The sequence below is a fragment of the Sorex araneus genome, chromosome 6, assembly GCF_027595985.1.
Source record: "Sorex araneus isolate mSorAra2 chromosome 6, mSorAra2.pri, whole genome shotgun sequence".
Lineage (NCBI taxonomy): Eukaryota > Metazoa > Chordata > Mammalia > Eulipotyphla > Soricidae > Sorex > Sorex araneus.
In genome coordinates, this window is record NC_073307.1 from 28,763,924 (window position 1) to 28,790,626 (window position 26,703).

Here is a 26,703-nt window from a genome sequence, read left to right on the forward strand (position 1 = left end):
TCTGTGTCAACTAAGGTTCTTCTTAAATTCACTCAAGTAGTTTTAATGCAGCCTGTCATCAGGACAGAATCTGTTGTTTCTCTTCAATGGTAGCAGTTTATGTACTTTTCTGGCGAAACGAAGGGTAAATGAAGATGAGATTGTCTTTTGTAGTACACACATATAGTTTCTAGGATCCTTACAAGTTATATGCCTAATTATGAATCCTTGCACTCAGGGAAACCCAAAGTGTAATGCCTTTTATGGTATTAATTATAGTGCATTTATCATTTATAGTGCTCTTATAACTCCTTTAATTTCAAATATATTACCAATCCGACACAGCTTTTTTCCCCAAATTTATTTATTTTAAAAATTTTTATTAGTGGGGCTGGAGCAATAGCACAGCAGGGAGGGTGTTTGCCTTGCACACGGCCGACCCGGGTTCAATTCCCAGCATCCCATATGGTCCCCTGAGCACCGCCAGGGGTGACTCCTGAGTGCAGAGCCAGGAGTAACCCCTGTGCATTGCCGGGTGTGACCCAAAAACCAAAAAATAAAAATAAAAAAAAAATTTTTATTAGTGAATCACTGTGAGGTACAGTTACAAACTTATGAACTTTCGTGTTTGCATTTCATATAGTGATCATTTACCCATCCCTCCACCAGTGCCCATTCTCCTCCACCAATGATCCCACTATCCCTCTCACCACCCCCACCCCATCCCCCACCACTCCACCCTGCCTCTGCGGCAGGGCGTTCCCTTTTGTTGTCTCTCCTTTTGGGTGTTGTAGTTTGCAATAGAGGTATTGAGTGGCCTTCATGTTTGGTCAGTAGTCTACTTTCAGCTCTCATTTTTCAACCAAAATGGGTCCTCCCAACATCCTCTACTTGGTGTTCCCTTCTCTATCTTAGCTGCCTTTTCATACAGCATGAGACACAGCTTTTTGCTTTGGGGCCATACCCAGCATTGCTCAGGGGCTGCTTCCAACATGGTGCTCAGGAGTCTTTTTAGGTGACCTAAAAAGTCTTCTTCAGGGAATCAGGAGATGCTGGGAACTAAATCCAGAGCCTTACTTACACTTATAGGGCAAGTGATCTGCCTCTGAAATACAAGTATACATTTTTTTGTATTGGGGCCACACTGCGTGTTTGTTTTGGGGCCACACTGAGTATTGCTCCGGGCTTACTCCTGACTCAGGTATCACTTCTGGTGGGCTCAGGGGGCCATATGTGGTGTCAGGAATTGAACTCAACTTGAGTGCAAAGCAAGTGCCCTATTTGCTATACTATCACTCCAGCCCCTACATTTTTAATATAAGGAATACTCAATGGTAATACCATTGGTATTCTTACCTTTATCTGGTTCCTAGAAGAATAGAACTAGGTACTTAACCAAAGATCAGTTTCATGCTAGGAAGGGGTTTTGGTAACACTCTGCTCATGTTCTTTCCAGTATTCTAAAGATAAATATCCAGTATTTTAAAGATACTTATCTCAGGAAATGAGTACTTTTAAATTCATTTTTATTTGATATTTGGGGTCAAAATATATCAATGAGGAATAGTGTATCAAATGAAATTTTTGCCCTGAAAAACTAATTTAGTTACTATTTCATAAATATAAAATATTTTAAAATCTATCTATAATTCATGTTTTATAACATTCACTAGGCTAAAGTATGATTCAGTAGTTTTTAATATACTGAAAAACTTGAGCAACCATTATCACAATATAATTTAAGAACATTTTCATCACCCAATAGTAGTCACCTACCATTATACTCATTTCACCCTCCAACTCTTAGCAACTACTGGCCTTATGGTAAGATTTATTAATTTTATTGTCACTTGTCACTTGTCATTCTGTTGATCTTCAATTTGCTCGAGCGGGCACCAGTAACCATTCATCCCTGTTGCTAGTGTAGCCCAATGGTATCTGCTTGTTCCAGGAACATGAAGAGCCTCAAACCATTTGTTCAGGGTTTTGATGAAGAAGTCTGACCATCTCGTAGGTGGGTGGTCACATGGTCTTTTGACGTCCCGTGGAATCTAATTGGTAACAGCTCTAGTCCAGCAGTCATCTCTAAATTGCATTACATGTCCGGCCCATCTGATTTTTGACACCTTGCAAATGAGACAGCGTCCCTGATTCTTGATCGTCAAAGGAGGTCTGAACTCCGGATTCCTTCTCTCACTTGAGTGAAATGTGATATTCTAAGCAGAGCCCTTTTGATTCCTCTTTGGGATACCTGAATAGTGTTCTCATCCTGTTTGCATAGGGCCTGGGTCTCTGAGGCGTATGTTAGTGCAGGAAGAACAGTGGTGTTGAAAAGATGTGCCCGAAGCTGGAGGTTCTTCATCCTCTTAACAACTTCTTCAATGCTTTTGAAGGTGTTCCATGCTGCTCTCTTGTTCCTGTGCAGTTGTGGTGCCAAGTCATTCCTCATGTTGAGTTCTCGACCCAGGTACACATAGCTGCTAATTCGGATATGTTTATTTTGTTGAGAGCAAATGGAATGTCAGGGACTAGTTCATTTTTCTTGAACATTGTCTTGGTGAAATTCAGCTGCAGTCTGACATTTCCACACTCACAATTGAAGTCAGCCAGCATTTGTGCCACTTGGCTAATGTTTGGTGTTATTAGAATGATATCATCAGCGAAGCGGAGGTGGTATAGTTGCCAACCATCTATCTATCTTCACTCCCATTCCTTCCCATTCCAGTCATTGCATGATGTTCTTGAGGGTGGCACTGAAGAGTTCTGGTGAAATGGTATTGCCCTTCTGAACCCATCTCTTTATGTCAATGATTACTTCCTTATAGAATGGTAAGATCCTGGTGGTGATTCCATAATACAGCTCGTGGAGGATCCTGATGTACTGAGTTTGAATGCCCTGTTTGGCTAGGGCTTCGATGACCGCTTCAGTCTCAACAGAATCAAAGGCCTTCTTTAAATTGATGAATGTTAGACAGAGCGGCATCTTGAAGTCTTGCAAAACTTCAATGAGCTTAGTTACCTTGTGGATATGGTCGATCATACTGAATCCTTTTCAGAACCCAGTTTGCTCACATGGTTGTCCTTCGTCTAGTGTTCTGCTTATTATATTCAGGATGACTCGAGTGAACAACTTGTAGACGATGGGCAACAGGCAGATTGAGCAATAGTAGCCGATGTTGTGGATGTCTCCCTTCTTGTATAACAGAACAGTCCTGCTGGTTTTCCATTGGGACTGAACCTTGCATTCAGACAGATAGCATGTGAAGAGCCGAGCCAGTATATTGATGAGTACTAGTGGCAGACTCTTCAGGTGTTTGGGTCTGACCTTGTCTGCATCGAGTGCTGTATGGACTTTACCAATGAAATGGCATGTTGGATTTTGGAAGGGAGAATGCTGGGAACGACATATCCATCCTTTGGAATTTGGTATGTGGGCAGGTGGACATGGCTATCGAAGAGATCCGAGTAGAAGTTGTGAATAATCCTCTCAATTGCCCTTCTGGAAGATGTGATAGATCTATCAGGACATTGGAAGGCAGTTATCTTGGTCTTGTAGTTTGGGAAGGACAGGCGAGCTTTGCAAATACTTTTCCCAGCTTCTGCCACATCAGTCAACACTGCTGCTCTTCTCTCTTTGAGGTCTTCCTTTATCGATTCTCTGCACAGCTTTGCGAGCTGGGGCATTAGCTTGTGATTGCCTGAGGCTCGTACCAAACCATGCTGGCGAATGAGTGGAGAGTTTCTGAAGACAGGCATCTATCTGTTTGTGGCTTTCCCCTCTCAGCATTCTTTGTGCAGTCATGGAGGTGCTGAACCAGTCGATCGTATTCCTCGTCGATGTTTTCAATGCACAGCAGAGCCTGGCAAGCTACCCGTGGTGTATTTGATATGCCAAAAACAGTAACAAGTCTACAATGGAAATGTTACTGGTGCCCACTCGATCAAATCGATGAACAACGGGACAACAGTGCTACAGTGTTGTCAACAAAGGCATCTTCACATGTTGCCTCAATAGTGCCAAAGTGCTCCCAGTTAGTGGTCATTCTGGGAATTCTCTTCTTAAACTTTGCAGTCCTTTCTCCTGGTCTCTGAAGTAGAATTTTGCACAAAGGAGACAGTGGTTTGATCCCATTTGGAATTTTGGGACAATAGCGACATTGGTCAGGCAAAATCTTCTATTGAATATGATGTGGTCAATTTCATTGTGGAACTGTCCACTCGGAGACTCCCATGTCTAACATTTAGATTCAGCCTTCTGGAACTGTGAGTTACCATGGATGGTCTTGGTCGACATGATGAACTCAAATAGTCTCTCACCCTGTTCGTTCCATTCTAGGCCATGGGTCCTGATATAGAGTTCTTCGGGCAACCTTCTTGGTCCTATCTTGGCATTAAAATCACTGACAGTGATCTTGTAGAAGTTGTGGTCTTCTTCATAGAACTTCTCCAGCTCCATGTAGAACTTCTCAATTTCTTCTTCATCATAGTTGGATGTTGGCATGTAGACAACAAAGATAGAAACTGACGGCAGTGAGACACATCTATTCAAGTGTAATCATCTGATTTGGGTTATTAAGCATTCAAATGAATCAATGCTCATGGCCAAGTTCGTGTTGAACACCAATGCCACCGATGCCTCTGTTGTCGTATGTTCCGAGGAACAGTTCTTCTCCAGTGTCGAAAATGGCATGATGTGATCGATGCCCTTTCGTCTTGGTCAGACCAATGATATCGTACTTGATCTTCTGCGCTTGCACCATCAGGTCCTCGATGGATGCTTCCGATGCCAGGGTATGTGCATTGAAAGTACAGACAGTCATTTTAGTCCTTTGTTTTGGCAGTCTAGTTCGTCCCTGAGATTTTATCAGCCTCTCCTTGCTCATCCTTCAATGCTGCCATATTGGGGGCTCTTTCAGTGTCAAGGGAATGAGGCCCATTGTTGTTACTGTTTTTGGCATATCAAATATGCCACAGGTAGCTTGACAGGCTCTGCGGTGCGGGTGGGGTACTCTTGGTAGCTTGCCAGGCTCTCCAAGAGGAGAGTTTTAATAAAATAAAGCTTTAATAAAATAAAGCTCTTTATTTTATTAAAGAGCTTTATTGAGGTAGTCACATGCCATATAGTTCACCTTTTGTTAAGTTGGCTATTTTTTAATATTCACAGGCCTGTACAATTAATTACTGCAGACAATTTTAGAATATTTTTATTACCTCAAAGAAACCTCAAACAATTTAGGTATTTCATTCTTCTCCTTCCTTCCTACTATCCAGCTCTAAGTACCACTTATCTATTTTCTGTCTTTATGTATATCCTTGCTCTAGACATTTTGTGTGAATGGAATTATGTAATATGTTATCTTTTGTTACTGACTTATTTATCATAATGTTTTCAAGGCCTATTGATATTGCAGTAATATCTGTATTTGTTTTCCTTTCATGCTAAATATTGTTCGACTTTGTTCATCAAGGAATATAGCTTAGTAGTAACAGTGCATGCCTTACTTGTATAAGGTTCTGAATCTGACCCCCAGCCCCCACCCACATTTTATGATGATCTTTTGAATTGTTACTTTCGGTTATTATGAATATTGCTGCTACAAACATTCAGATAAAAACTTTTTAGTAGATATACCTTCCCATTTATATTGGGAGTAAAATTCTAGGCTATGAATTAACTGTGGCTAATCATTTAAGGAACTACTAGACTGCTTTCTAAATTGATTGAACTACTTTGCATTCTTAGTAGTAATATTTGAATGTTCTATTTTGTTTATATTCTTAAATTTTTTAAATTTTTTTTTGGCTTTTTGGGTCACACCTGACAATGCACAGGGGTTACTCCTGGCTCATGCACCCAGGAATTACTCCTGGCAGTGCTCGGGGGACCATATGGGATGCTGGGAATCGAACCTGGGTCGGCCGTGTGCAAAGCAAACACTCTACCTGCTGTGCTATCAATCCAGCCCCTGTTTATATTCTTAAAGCATAATTATTTTCATTTTATTTGACTGACAAATGATATATCATTGTGATTTTGTGCTCTTTGAATATCTTCTTTGGAGAACTGTCTGAGATTCTTTGCCTATCTTTCAGTTAGCTTGTTTGTTTTTTGTTGTTGATATGCAAGAGTTCTTTAACTAGAAACTAGCCCTTTAGCAGACAGGCAATTTGCATATATTTTCCCCATTATCTAGATAAGGCCACTGTTTTTTTAGAAATAAAAGTACTATTAAGAACTCATAATGGCTTAGCATTTTAAGGTTCATATTTGTTTACCAAATAAATATAAGGCTAATTGCCCTTCAGTTCATTCACAGCTTGCTGCCATAAAATGAAACGCGTAAATTTCTGCCCATTGAAAATTGTTAGACCTTGACTGGTTAAAAGTTAGTTGACTTAAGGACCTTGGGGAGGATTTTTTTCCCCCAGGGTTTCATTGTAATGTGATTTTTCTAACACTATTCCAAGACTCACATGGTTAATCATGATGTTGATTTGGCCTCCTTAAAAGAACAGGAACTACACAACAACACACTCCCACCTTTCACTTGGTATAGCTGATAGTCACTGTAGGCACCAATGCATGTATGTGACCTAACCTAAATTCTGGTCAGATCCCTCTAGTAAGATCTAGTTGATCAACTTGCCAAGTCTCAACCTCAAGAGAAGATATCATAAATCTGCACTGTGGCACTGTCGTCCCATTGTTCATAAATTTGCTTGAGCAGGCACCAGTAATATCTTCATTGTGAGGCTTGTTGTTACTGTTTTTGGCATATCGAATACGCCATGGGTAGCTTGCCAGGCTCTGCCATGTGGGCAAGATACTCTCAGTAGCTTGCTGGGCTCTCCAAGAGGGAGGGAGGAATTAAACCCAGGTCGGCTGCACGCAGGCAAACGCCCTATTTGCTGTGCTGTCGCTCCTGTCCATCATAAATCTAATTTTAAATATTTTGGATTTGATATAAAAATATGTGATTTCAATAACCCAATTGAGGTATGGTTATAGTACTCAGGAAAGAATTATGTGTTAGAGACAGAAATGACAAAATCTCTAGTGTTTGGGGTTGGAGAGATAGTATAATGAGGAGTAGCCCAGCTACCCACTGCTTGCATGCAGCTGCTAGGACTTGTTGCCTGGTACCCATATGGTCTTCTATTCTCTCTACAAGTGATCCCTGAGCTCAGAGGTAGAAGTAAGTCCTTGATATCATCAGATGTGGCCTACAAACCTACTCCATGCCCCCAAAATCTTTGGTATTCAGTTTGGCTAAAGAAGAAGGCAATAGTTGGGTGAAAAGATGGCACTGGGGTTAAAGTATTTACCTTATAGATGGCTAACCTGGTTTGATCCCCAGCTCCATATCTATCTCCATTACAGAGCCAGGAGTAAACTCTAAATACTGCCAGATTGTCGCCCAAACATTCGCTCCCTCCCCATAAGAAAAAAAGATTAGTCATTAGGAAATGGCTCAGAGGGATAAAGTAGATACTTTGCATGTGGTATGTGTCCGGTCTTGACATTGCATGGTCTCCTGAGCATCTTTATGAAAGTACTCCTGGAGCACCACTGGATGAGGCCTGTCCCACAAATGAAATTACAGTGGTATTGTTGGTAAAATCATTTGAAGAATTGTGAAAATGTACATCTACACCCATGTAGTAGTATAAACCAATGTTATTTGAATAAATAATAAGAAAAAAGAATTTTATCTCTTTTAAAAAGAGGTGCCAGAGTGATAGTACTGCACATAGGGTGTTTGCCTTGCCCATAAGTGGTCTGGATTAGAGCCCCACAATCCCAAGGTCTCTCTCCCCTGACCCAGCACAGAGTCAGTCAGGATTAAGTTTTGTGCACAGATGGGTGTGATCCAAAAATGAGTGGGGGGTCCAGGGGGGTAGGGGGAGGGGTGTAGGGAAGAGAAGACTTACATTGCAGAGGCTGAAAATTAAGGGAAGAGTTAGTGGAATTTTTCTTTAGTTTCTTTTTTTAAATTGAATCACCATGAGATACAGTTACAAAGTTGTTCAGGATTGGGATTTACTCATATGATGTTCCAAAATCTTCACCAGTGTTCATTCCCACCTCCAATGTCCCCAGTTTTCCTACCTCAACCTGCCTTTAAGCATGTATTTTTCCTCTCTCCCTCTCTCTTTCATTCTCTCTCACATTATCTCACTCTTTCTCTCTCTCTCTCTTCTAGTGGAATTTTTCTAAAAGGTGTAGCTGCTGGATGAATATTTTATTTATTAGATACTTCATAAATATTTACTGGATTAATGAATAGGAAAAATCATGATATCATAGAAAATAATTCATATTAAAAATAACTTTAGGCTTGCTCTTCAAGCCCATGTTTTTCCTTGAACATGTATCTTGCTTGCTTTTCTTTGATTCTTTGCTTGCTTATTTCTACTATGGAGATGCCTGTGTTCTCTCTTGAACATGTATTTCTCTTTCCCTCCCCTCACGTCTTCCTAAGTAAGAGTCAATAAATACAATCTTGCTTCACTAAAATTATAAGTATTATAATCTTATTTATAGATTGGTTAATCCCCAGTTTTTCAAATAACTAACATCTATCATTTAAAGAACTATATCTAAATGTCAGTAGTCATGTTAATATAGATAAAATTGCTCAGATTTTAAGCTCATATGAAAATGCTTCTAATAAGATATTAATTTCTTAGAACAATTTGTTTTCCAACATCAAAATTGTACAACATAATAATTATATTTTTTATAGATTGATTTATCATCAGTACAAAGAGCATCTTCTGAAGAACTATTTCCAAATGTCAGCAATTATGTAAATTCAAATGAAATTGTTCCTGTTTCAGGTTTGCAAGAAATTTCTTCAAATGAGGTAGTACTTCCAGTTTTTCTTTAATTACTAAAAGAAATAATTACTGGTACATGAGATATTTTAGGAAATCAGTAACATCATTTACATTACGAGTCAGTAATCATTTACATTCTCAGATAAAGTATATTAAGCTGCCACAGCTCAAACACTACATAAATAGGACTTGGGGGCATTAAATAACTGGAGGAAATTATATTACCCTACTATGATCCAAATTCATCTTTTGTCTATGCATATAAATTGTGATCACCAAACTCACTATGCTAGGATTAGTATACAGTAATGATCACTGTATCACTGTTATCCCATTGATCATCAATTTGCTCAAGCAGGCCCAGTAACATCTCCATTCATCTTAGCCCTGAGATTTTAGCATCGTGTCTAATATATGGTAATGATATATTCATTTAATAAAGAAGACAAAGTTCATGACCAACATCAATGAGAGTGAAGAAGAGAAGTGGGGATGAGCTGAGAGAAGTGTGTGTGTGGGGGAAGGGACAAGAGGAGAGAGAGAGAGAGAGAGAGAGAGAGAGAGAGGCAAGCAAAGAAAAGAAAAATGTAAGACAAAAAGTCAGGGAGATTAAAAAAATGTAGAGAGAAAGAACTTTAGTAATGTGTTATGGTCCAATGTAGCTGTACTTTTTCAGAGGTGAGAGTAGTAAGTTGGGTGAGGAGGAGAAAGTTGTAATCAAAAGAAGGATAAGAAAGAAAAGAAAATGGTAAATCTTCAAGGGTCTTGTGTTCCATATTACACAGATTGGATTTTTTCCTTAGGGGAGCCAAGAAAAGGTTGCAATGGATGATGATAGTAGTTTCTTTTATCAGTTCTTAGAGAGTAATTTGGAGGAAGAGGAAAGCAAAGAGAGGCAGAAATGACAGCCAACCTGTGTCACAGGTTTACTTGCATAATGTCTTCTAGGTTTGTCCATGTTGTCCTATGTTTTAGGATTTTTTTAAAAAGCTGAATAATGATCCAATGTCTACTACATTAATTTTATCCATTTTTCTTTTGATGGAATTCTTAGATTGTTTTCACTTGTTGTGAAATAATAATAAATAATGCTGTGCTGGGAATGCTGCTATCTCTTTGAGATCCTGACTTAAATTATTTTGTGTAAATATCCTGATGTGGGACTGCTAGGTCTCATAGCAGTTGTTCATTTTCTGTAATATTTGTATGTGTTGTTTGTTACCATGGTAACAAACCACTTAAGTATTTTAGCACTTGGGGGCTGGAGCAATAATACAGCAGGCAGGGTGTTTGCCTTGTACATGGCTGACCCAGGTTCAGTCCCTGGCATCCCATATGGTCCTCTGAGCACCACCAGGAATGATTCCTGTGTGCAGAGCCAGGAGTAACCCCTGAGCATTTCTTAGTATGACCCAAAATGCAAAAAAAAAATAGCAGTTAAATCAATACAAGTTCACGTTTTACTCATGCAACAATTTAGTAGCTGTCAAAACAGTAACCTTTGTGAATATAAATAGAAACTATGAAAGTGAAAAAGACATATATGAAAGATCTTATGTTGATGTTTAAATGCTTAGAGAGTGACAGTCTTAATTTCTGCTCAAAACTCATTGCCCAGAATTTTTGGTTGATTGTACTACAAACCTCATAAAGTAAACTTTCATTGAATTTTTATTTTAATAATTTTATTTTTTGTCTCACAGAGTTCTTATTTCTTTTGTAAAACCTGTTTTTTGCTTCTTTTTTGGGGGGGTCACACCCAGTGATGCTCAGGGGTTACTCCTGGCTCTACTCTCCTGGCAGTGCTTGGGGACCGTATGGGATGCCAGGGATTAAACTCAGGTAAGCCGCATGCAAGGCAAATGCCGTACCAGCTGTACTATTGCTCCGGCCCTGTTTTTCAGTTCTTAAAGTCTCTTGTTGGTCTGTACAGGAGATTTCATTAATTATTTTATCTAGGCAGTCACCAGAAACTGCCTCCCCACCACACACACACACACACACACACACACACACACACACACCATGTAATCCCATCAACAGCCTACATTCTTAGACTATAAAACCAAGCTCCCGGAAGCTTGTGGCCACGTTGGTGGCTGCACGACATCTCCCTCTTGGAGAATCTAGCAAGCTACTGAGAGTTTACTGCCCGCACAGGAGTGTCTGGCAAGATCCCTGTGGCATATTCATATGCCAAAAACAGTAACAATGATGCGTCTCATTCCACTGACCCTGAAGAGCCTCTAATGTCACACTGTTGGGAAAGATGACTAAAGAGAGGCTGCTAAAATCTCAGGACTAGGATAAATGGAGACGTTACTGGACCCGCTTGAGCAAATCGATGATCAATGGGATGACAGTGACAGTGGCAGTGATTTTTCATTTTATACAGTGTTATTCTGTTCTGATTTGTGGCTTCTGAAATGTCATGTTTCAGAACTTAAATCCATTGTTTGATATTCCTATACAGTCTTACACATAGTAGGTAGTTTGGTACTTCTTTTGTTGTTCTTGTGATGAAATTTTTAGGAGGAAGTAAGTTGTATTTTATTTGTCATTTCTGTTTGTAACACTTCCCAACTGGATCTTGAAGACTATTTGGAGACGACACTGACCCTGCCTCTGATCATTTGTTTCTTGTAATAAAATTCTATTATCCTGAGGATCCCATCCTCTAAAGATTGTTTCTATTTTTATAATAATAGTTATAGCTAGAGTTTGGCGTTAACCAAGATCACTTTAGAGCATTTATTTTATCCTGCTGATCCCTTTACAATGTTCTTATCTGAATTTATCACTGGGTCCTAGGAGTATGGAATGTATTGATTGACTAGGCTTGGGTCTTGTAACCACCTTGATCCTCAGAAGTATTCCTAGCTGTTCCTGACTATATGATATGGTTCACTGCTTGAAGAACAAAAAATAAAGGCTGGGTAGAAAATGGTGGCTGTCCATTACTATGAATTTTCTAGCAGCAGAGAGTTTTTAAATTTAATTTTTTATGGCTATCCTCAGCAGTGCTTGGGAGGGGTGGTGGGGAAACTCAGGACCTAATTCTTGGCTCAGCAGCACTGTGGTGCTTGGAGACACCAGGGCAGTGTTTCGGGACTAAACTCAGTAACACACATGCTCAGCACTCTGTCACTCATGCTGTTTTTCTGGCCCTAGTAGAAGAGTTTTTCATATAGGCTTCATTTAAAATTTTAGGAGACCTTGGTAAATATTTATCTCTATGTCTGAGTTCTAAAAAATAAGATATATTATTTCTGAGGAATATAATATTCTAGAGAATATTCATTTGATAGAAAATATTTGAGCCTTTGTGCTGCCACACGAGATCGACCCCGGAGGCAACTGAACCACTTTGGACACGAGCGGCGCCCCCAAAATGCCTCCAAACTGTGTGCTCGGAGCTACTGGCCCAGGCGCCACCAGCGAGTGATGCAATTACCAAAAGAATTTTCCCTGGACTTCATATAGAAATCCAAAACCGCGCGGCTGTTGTCAGCAACGTGTAAATGTTCCTTTTTAGCAGGGCTTACCATGGGGGGAAACTCCAAACAATAGTACTGAGTTTTTTGTTGAAGGGTAAAAGATTGTAGTGATAGAATTTTAGGCAGAATTTTCCCTGGACTTTATATAGAAACCCAAAACCGCGCGGCCGCTACTGCAGCCACGCGACCTAATGTCATCTAATCATCAGCAATATGAAATGGTTCCTTTGTAACGGGTTGGACTTTGGGGGGACCATAATAGGGTTAAAGTTTGTAGTGACGTATAATTTCTGGCTGTACTTTCCCTGGACTTTATACAGAAATTCAAAGCCGCGAGGCCGCTGCCATGGCCGCGTGACCTTATGTCATTTAATCATAACCAATATGAAATGGCTCCTTTTTAACTGGTCGGACTTTGGTGGGAAATCCTAACAAGAATAGTAAGTCTTTTGCTGAAATATTGAAGGCAATCAAAGTGGTAGCCATCTCTATAGACTGAACTAAGCCATATCCCCACGCCGGCTGAGAAGAAATATCCTTCTTTCTCGGGAAGAAACACAGCGTGGCGTTAACCATAGTATGATGTCCATTAAGCTGACACGGACCTGGTGGCGTGGGAATGGGATACAAGGGAATAAATTATTATGTACTTGGAACAGCGGGACGCTGGTGGAATCTTGAGCCGGGGCTGATACCAGCGTATTACTTTTGGTTCCAGAAACTGCTGGCAGACATTCTACCAGACTATCAACTAAGCCAGAGCCCCACGCCGGCTGATGACGAGAAATAACCATCTTTTTCGTTTTTTTTTTTTCCCTTTGTCAGGCAGCGTGGTGATTACTAAACAGGCGTGAACTCGGTGGCGCAGGACGAGGTGGGGGGAAATAGAAAAGTTATGTAACAAACAGCGGGACTTAATATCTCTACATTCTCAGCAATGGAGAGCTATCAAATGCTTCCTTGACAGTAGGACTGTCTTTTCTGTTTTGCGGGGAAACCCTAGCAACAATAGTGAGTTATGTGTTGAAACATGGAATGTAACCAAGATAAAGCGTAAACGAAGTGAAATTTATCACTTTCAAGGGCGGGGACTGGGGAGGCGGGAGGGGGCGGGAGGTATAATGGGGTGGTTGGTGATGGAATATGGGCACTGGTGAAGGGAAGGGTGTTTGAGTATTGTATAACTGACATAATCCTGAGAACTATGTAACCCTCCACATGGTGATTCAATAAAATTTATAAAAAAAATATTTGAAACTACCTGAATTGGGAAATCAAAGAAATCCACGGTTTGACTCAATTAAATTTAATTTTTTTTAAATTTTATTTTATTTTTATAAAGTTATTAACAATACTTGATTACATTTTATATTTGAACACTAATCCCGCCACCATTACACCTTTCCACCACCATATTTCCATCCTGAACCCAAAACCCTTTCCCAAAACAGAAATAAAAATGAAAACTTCTTAGAAGAATGTGTGTGAAGATTGTTGTGTTCCACCCAGGAGCCATTAAGCCCTTCTATAAGAGATTAATAACATGTTGTTAAAGGTTGATCCTTGTGTGCTTTTATATATATATACATATATATATATATGTTTAAATATATTCCCCTAAGATTGGTTTCCTTCTACTTTAAACCCCACCAAATGTGGTATGCTACTCTTAAGTATATTAGTGGTGTAAAGTATGAGATGTTGCGTGGTCCAGGAATAGATTGATTCATGGGTGAGGCTTGTCCAAGTGCGTGGAGAGTAGCCGTGAGCATGGTGGCAGTTGAGTTCTAGAGGTTTTCGACTGCTGGGGCTGGTAACCTTACCCCTCCCCCCAAAAGGTTGCCCTGAATGAAAGAGCCTGTTGCAGGGTCTGGAGGCATGTCTATGGCATATCATTCTGTGCTCTCTTCTGAGAGATTTATTGTTGAGTCTCTGGATCATGGCCATTAATGAGATTATATGGTGCCAGTGGCACTTGTGGACTAAATTTAAAATTTATGTTGTAATCATGTAAACTTTTCCCCTCACTTTGGAGTACTTGAAAATTAAGTGTTATCAATTCTAGGAATTTGGGCTAAGATCAAGTGTATTATCTGTTCTTTTCAGTTTAATAGCTGATACATCCTCTATCTGAGGACAATATATTAAATGGATTTTTGGAACTAGGATTGGAATAGGAGCTTGCTCCATCCACTCCACACATTGACCTGGTATTGCAGTGCCTCCAGGAATGGTGCACACACAAAAAAAGAAAATTAAGTATTATTTTTCGTGCTTAAATAAATTATTTAAACTCTCTGAACTTTAAATTTAATTTTTAAAAATAGGGATTACATGGTATATGTTGCCTGTTTTCTTGTGAGCATTAAATTAGAAAGTGTTTTAAGGACTGGAGTGATAGTACAACAGTAAGATCAGTGTTTTTGCAGGTGGCTGACCTGAGACCTGACAGCACATATGGTCGCCCAATCTCCACCAGAAATGATCTCTGAGCATAGAGCCAGGAGTAACCATGAACACTATTAAGTATGGCCCAAAAAACAAGCAATAAAATGTATTTTTATTTTATTTTATTATTTCTTTTTGCTTTTTTGGGTCACACCTGGCGATGCTCAGGGATTAAGTCCTGGCTCTGCACTCAGGAATTACTTCTGGTGGTGCTCAGGGACCACATGGGATGCTGGGAATTGAACCCAGGTCAGCTGCATGCAAGGCAAACACCCTAAATGCTGTACTATCACTCCATCCCCTAAAATGTGTTTTAAAACCAGTTATTCATAACATGACGCTTACCATAACTATGCCACTGGACCCCACACCATGCTGTTTCACTTAGGTGCCCAGAGGGGGGCAGGTGAGACCCCTCCCTTCCCCAAGGGACCCAACCCCAGCAGCCAAAAACCTCTAGAACCCAGATGTTCCCATGCTCACAGCCGTTCTCCACACACTTGGGCAGAGCATCATCCACGAGTGAATCTATTCCTGAACCGTGTGGCCACAAATGTGGCTGCGCAATACTTCAAACCACACACCCTACCTGGTCGCACAATACCTCAACCACACATCCTACCCACATTCCAAGAGTACTGCACCATATTTATTAGGGTTCAAAGTAGGGGGCAACCAATCTTAGAGGGAAACATACATTTCCTTTTTTTACATATATACGTATAAAGCACACAAGTCTCAACCTTTAACAACATGTAAGTGATCTCTTATAGAAGGGCTTAGTGGCCTATGGGTGAAATATAACAGTCTCCACACTCTTCCTCTAAGGATACTTTTTTGTAGCATTTTCAGTGGTTTTCATAACAAACAATACGAAATATATTATTTCGGTTCTACTTTAGGGCAGGGATTGGGCTTTGGGATGGAAACACCCAAAATATGGTGATGGGAAGGTGTAACGGTGGTGGGATTGGTGTTTGAATATTAAATGTAATGAAATATTGTGAACTACTTTATAAAGTAAAAAATTATATATTAAAAAAGTTATTTAGTCTGGAATGAAGTAAGCATTGCATGCATGGTTTATATGAATAATATCTATAAAATTTGGATATTTAGGCAATTTGCTTTTCTAATTAAATAGCATAATGTAGTACCTAAAGGATTATGCAATATTTGCTTTCTTTTTCAGATTTCATCAGAATCATCAGAAATATGTTGTATTGTTAGAGCGTCACCAGGAATTAGACAAATGGGCAATAAAACTCTTAAAAAAAAGAAATATTCTCCTCCCAAAGATATCCCTCAAGGTACTTTAGTATGAGTGTAATTTCTACTTTTTGGAGGCTATATTACACATTTTTCATTGTAAATTATTTATGTAAATTAAGTAAATTATTACTTGCAAAATTCAGTTATAGGTTATGTATACTGAGAGTTATCTCAGAAAGTAGAAATGTTTAAGTTATAAAAAGTTTGAACATGAACAAATAATTTTTGAAAGATAATTACCTTATTTCTTTTATAAAGTAGTTTATTCCATTGATATAAAATGTATTTATGTAGGACACTTCTCTCATAACTTTACATTTTAAAAAACTTTTATTGCTTAGGTAATATAGTTGCAGTAGTGTTACTGCTAATGATTTTATGATTTTGATATACAAATTTGCTGCACCTTCAGACCACCAAGACTCTCCCCCAACTATCATTTTGTTAGTTTTAGTTTCCCCACCTACTGTTTGGTACAGGTACCAGGAATCCAGCCAAGGACCTCAAATATGCAAAGCAAATACTGTACTGCTGAGCTCTATCCCTGGCTTTCTCTCATAGCTATTTGAAATACAGAGCTATTTAGTTTTCTTTCTAATAGTACTCTTTTAGTTCTCAGGGCCCTGGGTGCGACTCCTGGTGGTACTTGACCAACCAGGCTAGAAGGTTCAGTGCTTGGGCCTTGGTGGGATGATGGGATGCTCGTTGTGCCCAGAGATGCTGGGGTCCTCCGGGGCTATACCCAGGAATGCTCTGCTCGTATGCAGTGCATGCCATCCATGTCTGGGATAAAACTGGTGTCCTTATGCACACAAAGCATTCACTGCCATTCCCTTATCTTCCCACCCCAGAAAACATTGTTTTTAAAGATAAGGAGATATGTTTGCATTCTCTTAAACACTAGTTGAATAATTTCTCTACAAAAGGCACCTGTGTCTCATTAATATCTCACTTATTTCTTACTATGGTTTTATGATAGAATATGTGCCATTATGTTTGTTTTGTATATTAAAAACATAGACTTAAAATAATTAGTGGTTTGTCCAAAATCATACTGCTACCAAGTAGTGGAGAGAGGAGTTCAACCTTTTCAGACTTTTAAGCTCCAAGTTTAGCTTTTTCTTATTTTCTTTTTATTCACTTGACAGCATTTCAGAAAGAATGTCTATTTACTTGTTGAATCTCAGAAATATTTTTGAATAACAGGCAATCAAGCAATTAAAATGCAGTAGATTATGTATAACTTCAATCCAAATAAACTATACGCTCCTAATCCTTATTCCCATCTCTTCCACGGAGCCTGTCTGAGCACTCAGTCCATAGAGATATTTTCACTTTTTGTTCATTCCTTGAATAAGTAATTTATAGCTATTTATTTGACATGTAATATACTAAAACTGAATAATTTAAACTATTGGCATTTTATTCTTAAGTTGTAAACTTTTAAGGACAGACCACACAGTAAACTTTCTGTTTCTATCTCTGATAATATTAGCATGGTGAGAGAAAATATCAAATGCTATGCCAGTCAGAATTTTACAAAAAAATTGCAGAGCTATCAAGCTATATGTATACATGTATATGCATATGTAAATATATATAAAGAGGTTTATTTGAGGAATTACATTTTAAAAGATTCTGGCTGAAAACTGTGGGCATTCTGTAAGCTCATGGGTAGCTGCTGCTGATGCAATTTATGGGAGCAATCTTATTTTGGGAGGGGGGTTTGTTCCATACCAGGCAGTGCCCAGGGGTTACTCCCACTCTGTGTTCATTAGTGACCCTTGGTAGGATGCTCATGGGACTGTGTGTGGTGCCGGGGATTGAACTGGATCTGCTGAAGCAGTTATATGAAGTGCTTTACCTCCTATTTGAACTCTCTGACCTCTGCAGGAGTAATTTATTTTTTCAGAAAAACTTGTTTTGCTCTTAAAACCTTTAAATTAATTAGGTAAGTCCTACTCAGATTGTAGCACTGTAGCATTGTTGTCCCGTTGTTCATCAATTTGCTCAAGCGGGCACTAGTAACATCTCCATGGTGAGACTTGTTGTTACTGTTTTTGGCATATCGAATATGCCACTGGTAGCTTGCCAGGCTCTGTCATTGGGTGGGATACTCTTGGTAGCTTGCCGGGCTCTCCAAGAGGGATGGAGGAATCGAACCCGGGATGGCTGCATGCAAGGCAAATGCCCTACCTGCTGTGCTATCGCTCCAGTCCACTCAGATTATCAAAGATAATTTCCTTTATTTCAAGTCATCCATTAAAACTGTTAAATAAATCTCCATAGCAACATCAAGACTAGTATTTAATTTAATTTGACATTAAATCCACTCCTTCTCAACTGTGTGTGAACATGTAGCTCCTTAAATCATATTTAGTCTACAAATAAAGACAATAATAACATACTGTGCTTCAATGCAACAAAAAAGTACTTAAAAAGCTAATTATTATTAATGCATCTTAGTTAGATTATATGGGGATAAGAGATGGAAGAAAATAAAGATGTTTTGCTCAACTAGTCATGTGATTATAGAATGGGTACTGGAAGAAGGTATTTATAACTACCTTTATAAGAAGGTTATAAATACCTTCTTCCAGTACCCATTCTATAGTCTGTCTGTCTTCACTAAACCCACATCTGGTCATTAAGGAAAGTTAGCTGATAACTTTTCCTGTAAAAATAAAATGGCGCTCCTTGCATAATGGAAGTGGTCCAGTGCAATCAATCTGCTACCAATAGCCAGCTGATCAATCTAGGAAATGGTGCTATATTGGGAAGTAGGTGTCAGTTTCTGTTTTTGACAGACTGGAAACAGGAAGTGGTTGTAGCTAGATGACCTTGGAGACCAGGTTTCCAAATTCAAGTATGAGCTCTGTACAGAGAAGGTAGTCTTATTCACTTGATTACTCAAATGCTCCTCTCCTGATACCATTCTTTGGTGAGCTTAGGAGATATATTTTCACTTTTATTTTGCAGTTAAGGTCTATCCATGTGCCTCTTACCTACATTTCTTTGTCATCTCTATTTCTTCCAAGTTCCTGATAATCCAGCCAAACCATCACCAATGAATCAGTATATAATTATACATATGAACATTTCCTCTTCAAGAAAACAACAAAATATACTACTCAAAATCCTACTCATTAGAACAATAATCCTTCAATAATTTTCTTTAGAAATAACCCATAAAGGAACTATAGGTATTTGACCTGAGGGAAATCTCAAGGAATTGAGCATATTCTTTGCTTGCAGGAGATCCAGATTTGGTGCCCAGCACCATGTGGTCTTCCAAGAACTGCCCAGGAGAGATCCTGGAATACCAGTCTGGGAGTAGCCCAGAACACAACAGGATGTAGCTCCCAAATCAAACCAAACTAATCAAAATTAGTTGTCCACTTTTATATGGTACCTGAATATAACATAAAAGTATTAACCAAGCTCAAGTTTTCTTTTCTCTGATTAATTAAAAATATTGACTGCAGAGAAGTCCCATGATGCCATAAATGCAGGCTGGAAGGAGAAGGTAATGTATAGAGAGTGGGGCTCTAGTCATTTGGTCCATTTAGCTGTATAATTTACTTGTGCTTTAAGAGCTGTGGGAACCCAATCTTACACATACTCTTTCTATTTGGTAACTATTTAGTGAGCTATTCTTAACAGCTAACTTTATAATTTGATGCTACCAAACAACATACAATTTATGATGGGTATCTTAGTTCTCAGTGGGAGTTGGTGGCTCGATATTAGATGCTCAGCCTTTATTAAGGACCAGTACAGTCCAAACGCATTGTTGGGGGGGGGGGTGAGAGAGAGAGAGAAAGAGAGAGAGAGAGAGAGAGAGAAATTAACTAAAGTGTGGATGTGGATAATAGTGCCAAACAAAAAAAAAACTATCCAGATAGCTATCACTAATAGTATTATGAATAAATTTTGGTATATTTGTTCACTGGCATACTATTTAGTAATAAGATTTAAAAATATACCACATGAACCAATATTGGCGATTTTCACATAATTAGACAAAAGAAAGTACAATTAATAGTTCTTATATCTCGTATGAAACTAGGCAAAATAAACTGTTATGGGAATCACCATAGAGAATGTTCTTGTTGGGCAGGAGGTATTAACAGGAATTTCGGTTTAGAATCCTCTAGTGATGATGTTTCATTATCTACATATTGGCTACATGGACGTTTAAATTTGTGACAGCCCATCAAGCTGAATGTTAGAAATATGTGTAATATTCTGTGAGAATGCTGTATTTTAATAAAAAGTTAAAGAAATTAGAGAGCAAGGCCTGGAAGATAACTTAAAGGACTGGAGCACATGTGCTGCATGTGGGAACTGTGGGTTTGATCTCTGGAACTGCATGGTCCCCAGGTGCTTCTGGGAGCTGCCCCAAAGCTCTGCCCTAGAAACAGCTCTCAAATACTGCTGGTTGAGGCCTCAATCCCTGATTTAAAATGAAAAAAAAAAGTGAAATTTCTCTTAATTTTATCTTTATGGTCTGTCATACTATTTATGACACTAGGTATGTCACAATTCTAGGTTTATGTGTGCAATAAATTAAAACTGAAATGTGTCTGGGAAGTTCTATTTTGGCTCAGGCCAAACTTTACTATGTGATTCACAGAGAGCCCCCCAATGCATGTTAAACCAACTGTGCCATCTCCTTGTTTCTTTCTAGACCTTCACTTAATTTAGCAGTTTCTTTATTAAGTATAATTCTCTTTCATTTTCTGGACACTTGTGTCTCCCTTTCCTTTAGTAAAAATAGCAAAGCCCCAAGCTAACTGGTGTTCATGTTATTTTAAATATGCAGCAGCCTATTTTTAGTTCTGGGTTTTAATGTTTTAGCTAATATGGCAGTAGGACTGGAGTGATAGCACAGCAGGTAAGGTGTTTGCTTTGAACTCGGCCAACTCGGGTTCGATTCCTCCATCCCTCCTGGAGAGCCTGGCAAGCTACCGAGAGTATCCTGCCCGCACGGCAGAGCCTAGCAAGCTACCAGTGGTGTATTTGATATGCCAAAAAACAGTACAAGTCTCACAATGGAGACGTTACTGATACCCACTCGAGTACATCAATGAACAATGGGAAGAAGTCCTATGACAGTGCTGCAGTGCTACATTATGGCAGTAATCAAATCAAAACTGCAGGTGTAGCTCACTCTTGACAGCCTAGGACCCTTTTAGTATGCTGCTGCTTCATTAGAAATTGGCATTATGCCAATTAAAGACAAAATTTTGCTGACTGTGGATTTCTAGAGGAGCCCATAAGGGATGACAGAAAAGGTGAAGAGGGGTAGAGGTTTAAGAATGGCTATGGCTAGATAGGTGCATGATAGAAGAGGCCTTAGTCAAAGGTTTGTCAGTATATGTGCTCTGATCACCTGCATCAGAACCACTGCAGATGTGGTGAATTATAAGCCAAGAAGTGTGGCACAGGAATCTGCCTTTTGGTAGGTTCTCAAGGAAATTATACTATGTGCTAAAATTATTTTTTAATGTATTTATTTTTTAATTAGTGAATCACCATGAGGGTACAGTTACAGATTTACACATTTTCATGCTTGTATTTCCCTCATACAATGTTCGAGAACCCATCCCTCCACCAGTGTCCGTTCTCCACCACCAATGAACCCAGTATCCCTCCCACCCTCCAATCCCATCCCCCCCCCACCCTGCCTCTGTGGCAGGGCATTCCCTTTTGTTCTCTCTCTCCTTTTGGGTGTTGATATGCACTAAAATTTAAGAAATATATTATGAACTAGTTACTTTTCTTCCTTACATATATAACAAAAAAATTACCTGGCCAGAGCAGTAGGTGACTTGCCTACATTCACACAACTAATTACAAGGTGGAGTCAGAAGCAGAACTGAGCTTGCTGGTTCTCAGTTGTTTGAATGAAAGCTGTCAGGTGTTGGGAAGTAGAGTAAGTAGGAGTCTCAGTTTCTTAGTTCATCCAGAGAAAGCAGTTTTTTCTCATCCTGTTACAATTGAACATATTTATTTATTTCTCATTGGGGTGGTGGTGAGGGGATTTTGGTCATACCTGGAGGTTCTCAGGTGTACTCCTGGCTCTGTGCATAGATCACTGTTGGTGGGCTCACAGGACCATATGTGGTACTAGGATTGAACCTAGGTCATCTGTGTACAAGGAAAGTGCCCTATCAACTATATTCTTACTCCAAACCTACAATTGGACAAATAGAAAAAAATATGTCTGATAGAGACTTTTTTGTTTTTTTTCCAAGAAGTGACTTGGTCAGGCATTGCTTTATACTTTTTACAATTGTACCAATAGATACCAAATATATTATCATTTTAATTCATTCAAGAAGCATATTAGACACTGCATTATCTAAGGACATGAGCATAACTTTAGTCCTCTAGAGACTAAAATGAGCTATATCACAGGATTTTCTGTAAGGTAACAATCTATAAGTAGAAAATGGCATACTAGAAAAAAGGATAGGATGCTTTAAATTTTGCTTTTATGTATCAGGCTAATACCAAGCTAATAATGCCTTTTGGATAATCAGATAAAACCTTTTGCTATCCTGATAAGAAATTCTTTTTTTTTTTTTTCCTTTTTGGGTCACAACCAGCGATGCTCAGGGGTTACTCCTGGCTTTGCATTCAGGAATTACTCCTGGTGGTGCTTGGGGGACCATATGGGATGCCGGGGATCGAACCCGGGTCGGCCGCATGCAAGGCAAACGCCCTACCCACTGTGCTATCGCTCCGGCCCCACTGATAAGAAATTCTTAAGATTTGTTTTATGCTGGGGTCAGAGTGATAATATAGCAGGTAGTGCACATGCCTTGAAAGTAACTGACCTGTGCTTCATCCCCAGCACCACATATGTCCCCTGAGCTATCAGGAATGATTCCCTGAGCACAGAGCCAGGATTAAGCCTGAGCACAACTGGTTGTGGCCCAACTCAACTTTTACATTGAATTTCAAAAGAGATGATAAATAAAATATTTTAAATTTGTATAAGTTTGTAGTATGTATATGTGGGTGTATATACACAGTGAGCAACTTGAGTTTTTAGGACTTAATAACATAAAAGTATCATTCAGAATAGGACAAATGAGATAAATAAGTATTTGCACTCTGAGGGATGAGAGTTGATGGATGGTGGAGAAATCAAGGGGTCACTCCTGACTCTGCATTCAGGAATCATTTCTAGCTGTACTTGGGGGAGAATTGAACCCAAGTCAACCATGTGCAAGGCATGTGCCTTCCCTGCTTTACTATCACTCCGGCCTCAAGAGTGGGACAATTTTAGGTTAAAAATATACATATTCTGTCATATGATTAAATTTCTTTAAATCCTATTAGTGTATTTTATCTATAAAATTTACATAATAGTAGTCTTATCTCAAGAGTTGTTACAAGGATTAGAGATATAAGGTGCCTGACTTAATAATATAACAATAATCACTATGCACTAATTTTTTTACATAATTTTTGTTTCTATAGCTTAGTTCCACAAGTCTAGCTCACTATATTTGCGAGCTCTGAAAACCATTTCTTTGTTATCATTAAATTGAAACACCTTAAAATATATTATGTGGCTGTTTTATTTTGTGGTAAATTTGGTTATGCCATATGTATAGAATTTATCACATAGGTAAATATAGTCTAGGTCGAATATAAATGTGGAGATGACTATGCCAGTCAGTTTTTGGGAGAAAATAAATCTAGTTTAACTTTGTTAAAACCTTGTAACCTGGTGTTTAGCTCTCTCTCTCTCTCTCTCTCTTTCTCTCTCTCTCTCTCTCATACACACACACACACACACACACATACTATTCTGCATTATTTTTGTTTGTTGTATGTAACAGTGCTGGAGGTCACTACTTCTGGAGGTTTTTTTGGGTCACTTCTGGGAGTGCTGGCAGACCATGCAGTGCCAGCATCAAATGTTGGCTTCCTACATGCAGAGCATGTCATCTCCATGCATCTCTTTAAGTCGTCTCCCTAGCCCCAGAAAGTTTGGCATTTGATTGATTTAGCAAACATTCATTGAGTTTGACTGTCTGGTGCTGGAAGAAGTTTAATGCTGGTAATGTTAAGATAAGGACACCATTTTCTTACTGAAGTTTGTAATCTCCCAGAAAATGTCAGAAACGTTAAACAGTTCAGTGAAGGCACAATTGGGTGATTTATTGGGTCATTGGGTATCATTGAACTCTAAGAGTTTGAGGAGAAACTGAGGATCAGATTTTGGACTGCTTTCAACTTCCTATACCATAGTGACCTTGACTTTGTTTTAATCAAAGTGTTCTTTGTTGATGGGGGAGGGGAGGAATTTGTCCTAGCAGAGTTTAGGGAACTGTATGTGGTGCCTGAGGGCGAACTACAGTTGGCTGTGTGCAAGGCAAGTGCCTTAATCTCTAGTATCTCTTTATCCCTGCAAAATACGTTTTTAATTTTAACTTTGTTTTGTTTTGGGGTCATAACCAATGGTGCTGGTGCTCAGAAATTACTCCTGGCTCTCAGGAATTACTCAAGAATTGCTTCTGGCAGGCTCAGGGAGCCATATGGGATGCCAGGGATTGAACCCAGGTCGGTCATGTGCAAGGCAACTGCCCTACCTGCTGTACTTTCTTCTCAGGCCCTCAAAGTGCTTTTAATTAATCATTCTTGCAAGAAGTATGAAAGTGACTTGAGAAGAAGTGAGCCTAGAAACAAACTATGACTTATACAAAAGTCCCAAAGTGGAGATGTGAGAAAATGAGATTCTGAGTTCAAATACCTCAGTGTAAAGTGTAAAGTGTAAAGCTCAAATCATCTGGGGAAATTTATAAATAAAGCAGACTCCTGTGCTATTGCATCAATGATCTGATTCAGGGATTGTGTGATTTAAGAGTAAATTTAAAACAAAAATGTTAAAAAAAAACTGTTGGGGCTGGAGCAATAGTACAGCTGGTACGGCGTTTGCCTTGCACGCAGTCGACCTGGATTCGATTTCCAGAATCCCATATGGTCCCCCAAGCACCACCAGGAGTAATTACTGAGATGCAGAGCCAGGAGTAACCCCTGAGCATCGCCAGGTGTGACCCAAAAAGCAAAAAAAAAAAAAAAAAAAAAAGCCAAAAAAACAAAAACGAAAAAACCAAAAATGTTTATTGGTGTAATTGTTAGGGCTTAGTGACTGCATTTTGGTATTGGATAATGAGACATAGTAGTTAGAGGATGACTCCCAGACCTCTGCTATTGTGAAGTTTCAGAAATGATGCATTCTAGGTGATGTTAGAGGAAAATGTGTGTGTGTGTGTGTGTGTGTGTGAAGGCGGAGGAGGTTAAAAACTGGTGAGATCATGGGGTAAAGTAATTACCTACTTGGGAAGTTACTTAGACTTGATGTCGAAAGGATGAATGTGGCTCAATGTTGTCTTTAATAGATGAAATGATAGCAGGTGCGTTCAGTAAAGACAGTGGGGGTAGAGAGTAGGCTAACCAGTGCTTCCCAAAACTTAATGTGATTTTTAATTGCTTGAGGATTCTTGATAACACGTACTGAGACTAGACTAAGGCCCAATATTGCACACATTTAATAAACAAGTCAATGCTGAGTTACTGATCCATGTATCATACTTCACATAGCAAGGATACTGATGTCTGGTGTTCAAACTTATTCATCAGATTTTCCTGGATATTTCAGTCTTTTTGTTTTTTAAGGCTGATGTATTTTGTTTTTAAGTCATGATGCGATAAAACTAGATTGAGTTAGGCAGCAAGAGTGTCTACCTCTGAAAACTGGTAATTAATAACACAACTAATAATTAATGGATACTGACTTGTGATGTATATCACTGTATCACTGTCATCCCATTGTTCATCGATTTACTTGAGCGGGTGCCAGTAACATCTCCATTTGTCCCAATCCTGAGATTTTAGCAGCCTTTCCTTACTCGTTTTTTCCCAATGGTTGGAGGCTCTTTTCAGGGTCAGGGGAATGAGACCTGCTATTGCTACTGTATTTGGCATATCGAATACACCACGGGAGATTACCAGGCTATTCTGTGCAGGCGGGATACTCTCTGTACCTTGCCGGGCTCTCCAATAGGCATATATATATTTCCCTTTATGATAATGTATTGTGTGGTCGCAAAGTGGCTGCGTGGTCCAGGAATATGTTCACTCATGTGTGAGGCTTGGCCAGAGCATGTGGAAAGCGGCCTAGAGCGTGGTAGCTGTGGGGTAGTGGAGGTCAGCTGCCGGGCTGGGTCCCTTGGGGCGGGGAGGGCTCTCACCAGCCCCTCTCTGGGGCACCCCTGGTGCGGAGTTCGGTGGCATGGTTATGGTGATGTATGTAAAGTAACCTTATTGTGTTTTTTTTTCAGATATAATAATAAAAACAAATGGCAGGATGTAGTGTCTATCACCGAACATTCAGTGTTTTGAAGATATGAATGTAAAGTCAAAGTCCATAAAGCAGCATTCTGCCTGAAATTATATGAAATTCAAAAGTTTAATTTTTTCAGTTACTTGTGATGTGACATGTGCTGATGTGAAAATTCTATAGAGATTCTTGTATTTTTAATAAGATAAGAAACTTTTTCTGTATTCATGTAAAACATATGTATTTGCATTGTAAAATAAGAAAAAAAAATAGCTTTTATTAGAAGACTGTTCATTAAATAGA

The 26,703-nt window shown here is 39.1% G+C and overlaps 1 protein-coding gene and 1 non-coding gene across 2 annotated transcripts in view; both read left to right on the plus strand.

Annotated features, from left to right (window-relative positions):
• MEIKIN (meiotic kinetochore factor) overlaps window positions 1-26,703 on the plus strand; it is a 72,234-nt gene extending 45,531 nt beyond the window's left edge. Inside the window, exons 11-13 of the mRNA XM_055142020.1 lie at window positions 8,727-8,846; window positions 15,958-16,075; window positions 26,402-26,703. Of these exons, the coding sequence (XP_054997995.1) occupies window positions 8,727-8,846; window positions 15,958-16,075; window positions 26,402-26,433 (270 nt within the window). The 3' untranslated portion in view covers window positions 26,434-26,703. The remainder of the gene's footprint in view (window positions 1-8,726; window positions 8,847-15,957; window positions 16,076-26,401) is intronic.
• On the plus strand, window positions 14,372-14,561 carry LOC129406407 (U2 spliceosomal RNA). Its single transcript, XR_008630996.1, has one exon. It is a non-coding gene; the product is annotated as a U2 spliceosomal RNA (small nuclear RNA).